Here is a 6,604-nt window from a genome sequence, read left to right as displayed (position 1 = left end):
TCCTTATCCATTGTATACTCTTGGTTTTGGATCATTCTCTATCCTCGGTTCTTCATTTTCACTCTCCTGTTCTTCGCTTATAACTGATAAATATAAACGGGAAAATAAATACGATGATTTTGCAGTTATTTTTTACAGCAGCAAATCTCAACCATTAAATCAAATATATCAGTGAAAAAATGTTAAAGGAAACAAGTGTGATGAGATTAACTAATTGTTAGCTTCCAATCATAGTGTAAACACGACAAAAAGCCTGAATAAAAGTAGGCATATAAATTGCAATGCGAACAACCCTTTATTAAAAATGTGATGTGATGTGGTGTGTAGGTACAAAACCAACAAGCAGCATAAGTGGAACAAGAGGAAATATGCTTCATGGGGGCATTGTTGTTTGATGAAGAGAATGAGTATGGTAGTTACATATAAGGGAGTATCAAGAAAACTTTATGAACATTGTGGATCAGGAAAGGCATAACCAGGCGCAGATGAAACTATTCATGCTGCGAGATAACCTGCTTTCTCTAACAAAGCCTGGATATCAGCGCTGCTACTTCCGGTGGCGGCCTCAACAATGTTGGGGCTGTCCAGTGGCATGACATCTGAAAGAGGATAGTTTCTATTGTTGTGGACTTGACTCATTGCACTACTGCCCACCCCTTTCAATATTACACTTTTGTGTACGCCGCCAACCAGTCCTTCGTAATCGGTGTCACCGCATTCTCCAACAAATACCACCATCTTTGACAGTTCGAAACCCCATCGAACATAAAGGTATCTAAAGGAGAATCACATAAAGTTATCAGCTGTCACAAATTAAACTTTTTTAAGAAATGATATTGTCAAGACTCAGGTCATAAAAAAACTAACATACGAAACGACTTTAAAATAGTTCCCAGATATGCATGAGCACAAACAATCCTTCCGCCCTGGCATATTTGCAAAGATATTGAACAATTTCATCCAAGAATGCCAGAAGGAAATGCAGAGAAGACCAATGTATACAGCAACACCAACTATTGGCGAGATGGAACCTTTGGAAGGATAATTAAACAATACCTAAGGGCTTGGGAACGAGATGCTAATACTGGTATAACATTCAGTCTTGTCCCATTCTGGCAATATATAGGATGACAACGGAGGGCTTGGATTCTCAACAACTTACGAAGCTCCTTCACTGGGGGAGCCTGCAAAAACAAAATAGGATAAGACAATATACTCAAATTAAAGTGAACATAGAAGAGACAAAACTGAACAAGATGCCTTTCATACAAATCATTAACCAGAACAATTGAATAAACAATTACCTTCCCTGGCTTTTGCACTTTGAAAGCATAACAGTAGTCAGTAGAAAGCTGTTCCGATGGACTAACAATTTGTTCATCATTCTCCCCCTTCTTTTCAATTATTGAAGCTGCCCAACGCACTAAAGTCTTCCTCAACCCTTCTCCTCCCCATCGGTATTCAATATGAGAGTGGTAGTACAAGTCACCCACAAATGGGCGGTCCTCAGGATTGAGTGATGGATAGTAGAGATCACTGCCACTGTTACAAATATAAGCATCAAAATCACTGGGGCTCAAGCCACCCGATACCAGAAATGATTGTATCTCTGACATGGTTGAGGATGTTGACAGTATGAACCCAACAGAGCCTTCAGCTTTCTCCTTTTTGGCAGCCTCAAATATTGTTTTAGTGGTTTCAAGAAGATCTGAAGCATTATCACAATCCACAGCAATGACAAAGAGATGCTTCCTTCTCCTCAATGGTGGAAATTTACCAGCATTTGTATTTTGATCTGATCTTTCTGTAGCCCCACCCTTGCGTACGTCCCTAGATATACCCTTTGACCATGACAAAACAGCATTCTCCAACCTTGTATTTCTATCAGCAGCATTTCCATCAGGATCTAAAGAACTATCATTTCCACTACCACCACTCTTCTCTCCATCCAATGAAAACTTCAGATTTAGAGATAAATCCTGTATATCTCTCAGGGAATCACCAGGTGACTCGGATTCCGAACTTTCTCCTCCATCCTCACTTCGCAGCCACTGTGGATGTCTTGGTTTGCAAGTGGCTATTTTAGACAAGTAGTTCTTGCAATGCTCTGGCCACGAAAATAAATGAATATTCTTCAATCCATTGTGTCTACATTTTGCCCAAAGTTGCTTGTTGCTGACAAGCTTCAAAAGAGCATCTGCAATAGACTGCTGATCATGAGGATCTACAAGCAAACCATTGTCAAGTACCTGTATAACATTAAGAATCAGTCATGGAAGTTTCCAAGGGAAGCATCTCAAATCAAAACACATAACCACCAATCAGAGGGCATACCCGATGAATATCAACAGGACCTCCATTTTTAGTTGCAACAATTGGCAAACCATAAGCAGCTGCCTGCTCAACAAATATGTAAATTGATTTTTATGTGTGAAAATAAATTAAACAAAGATAAATTATTTAAGATTCGGAATATCACCTCAATTAAGGTAAGACCAAATGGCTCGATGAAAGCTGGATTAATGAAAACACCCTGCATAAATATTGGATCTGAATGAAATGTAAATGACAAGATAGTTTGCAGGGAATGAGAATAAAGTCATGTAGATTTTATTTAAACCAGTGTAACTCAGGCAAGACTATTATTTCACGATAGGTATTTACAAGAGGATATAATCACACTAGACTATCAAATCATCAGAAATATATACAAGTGGATACACTCACATAAGACACTGTGCAGTACACTAAAAACTAGGGAAGCTAAAAAGGGGAGGGAGTTATATATGTAAGCATGCAAAAGATATTACAAGACTGTTATATTAATTTTCTAATCCTCTTTAAAGCTTGTCACACATAATTGTTATATTGTTTACTGGACCCAGATATATTTACCTTTGTCTTTGCTGCTAGACGATATATGTCAGGAACTTCATATTGTTTGTGGTGCTTAGGATATGCAACTTGCCCATATAGATCATACTTGTCAATCAACTTTAGAACTGAAAGAAGAACAGATGCATTTGTGCTTGACATTTCATCAATTCCCTCTCGGTTACCCATAATTAATGTCTGAAAATCCCAAAGGAGTGGTAGACAACTGGTCAGACAATCGATACAAGATAGCTTAGTCAAAAAGCAAAGAACAAAATGATAGTCAAGAGTTTCATACAAGATTAGCAAGCTCGCGAAGAGGGCGACATTCTCCAAATGCTTTCACCAAAGTTGTGATGTTCTTTTTAGGATCTGGTCTAGCCAGGGCAAGTATCATTGGTTTGCGAGGGTTGGTAAAGAAACGCATTATCTGGTAATAAAAAATGTTACACATTTATTAATTACATTGGTTTTAAAAATTAGAACTGGTTAGACAAGTCACATCTAATAAATTATAAAACAGAAGTACAGAAATGGCTGATTATACCAGGAAACACTAAAAGAAATGCAGAAAGCATATTTCGAACCTCAGACCAAATAGGTGGATCTTGGGGAGCAGGATGGTCCAAATTCCCTTCTAGTTCACCATCTAAATCACCATCTTGGGGAGCAATATGATGGAACTCCATACCAGGTGGAATAATCTGCAAGATGCAAGGAGATTATAACATTCAACTTTACATGATATAGCATTAGCAACAAAATAATACTTAAAGAATCATGCATTGGAACAGGATGCCTACTGCTATCAAGAAGTACTAGCAAACTACAGGTTATGTCTAGTCTTTCTCACCCAATGCATTCACAAGAAAGTAATATACTCCGCGTGTCCAAAGTCGTCTTCATATACACCAAATAAACTAATAAAGCTATTCTTTTCCTGGAAAACTTATAAATTCTACTGGTATAAGAATGTATTCCTTTCATCAATTCATTATGTTTTTTTTGGGGAGAGTGGGGCGGGGGTTTGGAAACATTACTTGTTTGACTTAAAAAAAAAGAGTAAAAAATGAATTTACAATATACATAAAAGGTATATAAACTTGAAAATATAACTCTAGCCACGAGAAATCTATAACTCAAAATCAAGACAGCCTGATTTAGACTACAAAAAAGTTCATCTAGTTGTTGCTGGAACGTTTAACTGTGATCTAGTACTTACCGCCATGCGAGGCATGAATCTTCCATAACAGCTCACATTACGTCGGATCCTAGCTCGTAGTTTACGCTCCAGTACCGGATCAAAACCATCATACAAGCGCCATTGCTCTTCTATTTCCTGCCTGGTGCTTGTTATGACTATTTCAGAAGAATCAAGGGATAATTCTTCAGCTTCTATCCTACGCATAATCTTGTAAGTTGAGTTTATTTCATCCCTTGATAGTCGGCCTTGTTTTAAAAGCTGTTCCAACTTATCTCGACCGAGCGAGTGGCCGGTAAAAAGCATTGGAACATTTAACGCACCAGATAGAAGAGCAGTAGAGTCACCAGCATCTGCATAATGCCCATGGATAGCAACCGGCCAGACAGCATGGCCACTACCAATTTGCTCCCCAAGAGATTTGGACATCTGTATAATGTGGTTAAGTGCTCCATCAACAAATTCCGGAATGTAAGGCCAGAGATTTTCTTTTGGAATGTATTTATCTCTTGGACCAAAGGGAATACGAATGATATAAGAACCACTGCTCTCTCCCATCTCATCTTCTAAATCATCGTTGTTTCTCGGTGACAACATTTCCGTTGGCTCCCCATAACTGCTATCCACATCGGGTGCAGATACTTGTCTAGTCAGTAAATCAACCCGGTAAACTCCTGGCATCGATCCCAACGCCCTTGCTAGTTCCACGACATATTTAACCTGCTCAGCAGAGATAGACCAAAACAAAGAAGGTAGAATTCAAGTTTCGCACATCAAAGGGTAAATACTAACATTTAGAGAGTGCAGAACAATACAAGTAGCAATCAAAACAGAGCAGATTCTAAAAGCATTACTTGACCACCGGTATCAGAATCACGTCCCAACTCCATATTCTCTCCTCGAATCAACCCGTGAATGCTGCATTGCATTTGTACTGGTTGTTAAAATCAAATGATAACCATAGAATGTTTCAGTTCTTTATTCGTTTAAATCCATCCACCCCGAATCTCTGAATCAAATGAGTTACACCACGCTATTTGATTTGACGGAGGTATCTTATTCAATACAAACTCAAGAAGAAACTCGTAAAAAGAAAGCATAAAAGCGAGGCCTACCTTATGAGTACAATGTAGAGCTTCTTTCCCTTCTGAGAGTTGGCCCAGGCCTCCATGGCATCGGCGGAGCTGATCCTAGGCAACCTAGCCTTGTTGGATTCGCCGCCGTGAGTGGAGATGTCGCTGACCGGATCTCCCTTCTCGCCTTCAGACAAGTCCTCAGACATATCAGCAGTGGCTTCCCTGCGGCCTCTCTCGCGCTCGAGGCGGCGCTTGTTGACTCTCTGCGCAGTCTCACTCTCCAGCTGAACCGAATCAAAGCAGTCAATCAAAGAGAATAACAGAATTGAGTATAATTGAAGAGAATAGAATAGAAGCGAATCGAACCTGCTTCTTCTGGCGAGCAAGGTTCCAAATCCTCCAGCACATGTTCTCCAATCTGGTGTTGCGCTCCTGAGGGCTCCTGGTAGAAGAAGCCTAGAAGCGAAGGTAGAAACACAATGAATTGAATCGAATGGAATGGAATAATGGATCGATGATAGGAGAGAATAGCATACCCGAACCCAGGAGCGGTAGAGATCGGTCTCGTCGAAGCCGATAACCTCCTCAACGAAGTAGCGAGTTGGACTAAACCTGCCTCTCTCACGGAGGAGGAGGGAGGACTTGGCATCTTCGAGACCGGGGCCAACGTCCAGTATGGCCTCTAGGTAACTGTTTAACCAATCATTCCCCGCCATCTCTTTTTCTCGCTGCTACTACTCCTACTTGATGAAGAAGCAGAAGCAGAAGCAGATGCTGTATTATTGAAGAAGACGAAGAAGAAGGAGCGAATATTCGAGGAGAGAAGTCTGGAAATGGAAGAGAGAGAGGAACACTGAACTGTGATTGCGGGCGTTGAGCTCTTTAAGCGGTTAAAGTTATTTTTCTTTTTTCCTTTTATTTTATTCTTTTTATTCGGATTTCGATTTCGGTCCGCACAAGTCCATGTGATTGAGACTCGGAGGGTGCTGGGACGTGGGACCATCCTCTCGCACTTCTTGCTGCATCACTTGTGCTACAACTTACAAGCCGTTATTAACTTTAGCTCCCTCTTTATAATTTAGTGTCTAATTTTCGTCTATCTTATTTTTTTAATAAATTTTAAATATTTAATAATAATTAATTTTTATACTTTTAATAAATTACAAAAGTACTTTTAAATATTATAATAATTACCTCAATTTTATTATAAATATTTTTTGAGAAATATTTTTTTATTTTTTTTAGTTATTAATTTAATTATTTTAGTTTAATAATTTAATAATATATTTTAATTTATATTTTTTAATATTAACTAAATTATTTTATCTTTTACTTTGAACTAAAAATTTGTTGTTATTCTATATATTTAACAAAAAAAATTTAGATTAATAAACATATTAATACTTACTCATATAATGGTATATATAATTACGATAGAAGGTATGAATTGAAG

At 38.5% G+C, this 6,604-nt stretch overlaps 1 protein-coding gene across 1 annotated transcript; it reads right to left on the bottom strand.

The window, feature by feature from the left end:
* Window positions 1-272: 272 nt before the first annotated feature.
* LOC107461295 (probable sucrose-phosphate synthase) lies at window positions 273-6,036 on the bottom strand. Its single transcript, XM_016079782.3, has 13 exons — window positions 5,688-6,036; window positions 5,518-5,607; window positions 5,191-5,435; window positions 4,930-4,993; window positions 4,097-4,795; window positions 3,462-3,578; window positions 3,173-3,304; window positions 2,896-3,072; window positions 2,480-2,533; window positions 2,335-2,397; window positions 1,305-2,249; window positions 1,057-1,184; window positions 273-775 (listed from the first exon to the last, which is right to left on the bottom strand). The coding sequence occupies exons 1-13, from the start codon at window positions 5,865-5,867 to the stop codon at window positions 496-498; spliced, it is 3,174 nt and encodes a 1,057-aa protein (XP_015935268.1). The 5' UTR covers window positions 5,868-6,036; the 3' UTR covers window positions 273-495.
* Between the last annotated feature and the right edge of the window lie 568 nt (window positions 6,037-6,604).

This window comes from Arachis duranensis, chromosome 1 (genome assembly GCF_000817695.3).
Source record: "Arachis duranensis cultivar V14167 chromosome 1, aradu.V14167.gnm2.J7QH, whole genome shotgun sequence".
NCBI classification, from domain to species: Eukaryota; Viridiplantae; Streptophyta; class Magnoliopsida; order Fabales; family Fabaceae; genus Arachis; species Arachis duranensis.
This window is presented reverse-complemented; position numbering and strand designations above follow the sequence as displayed.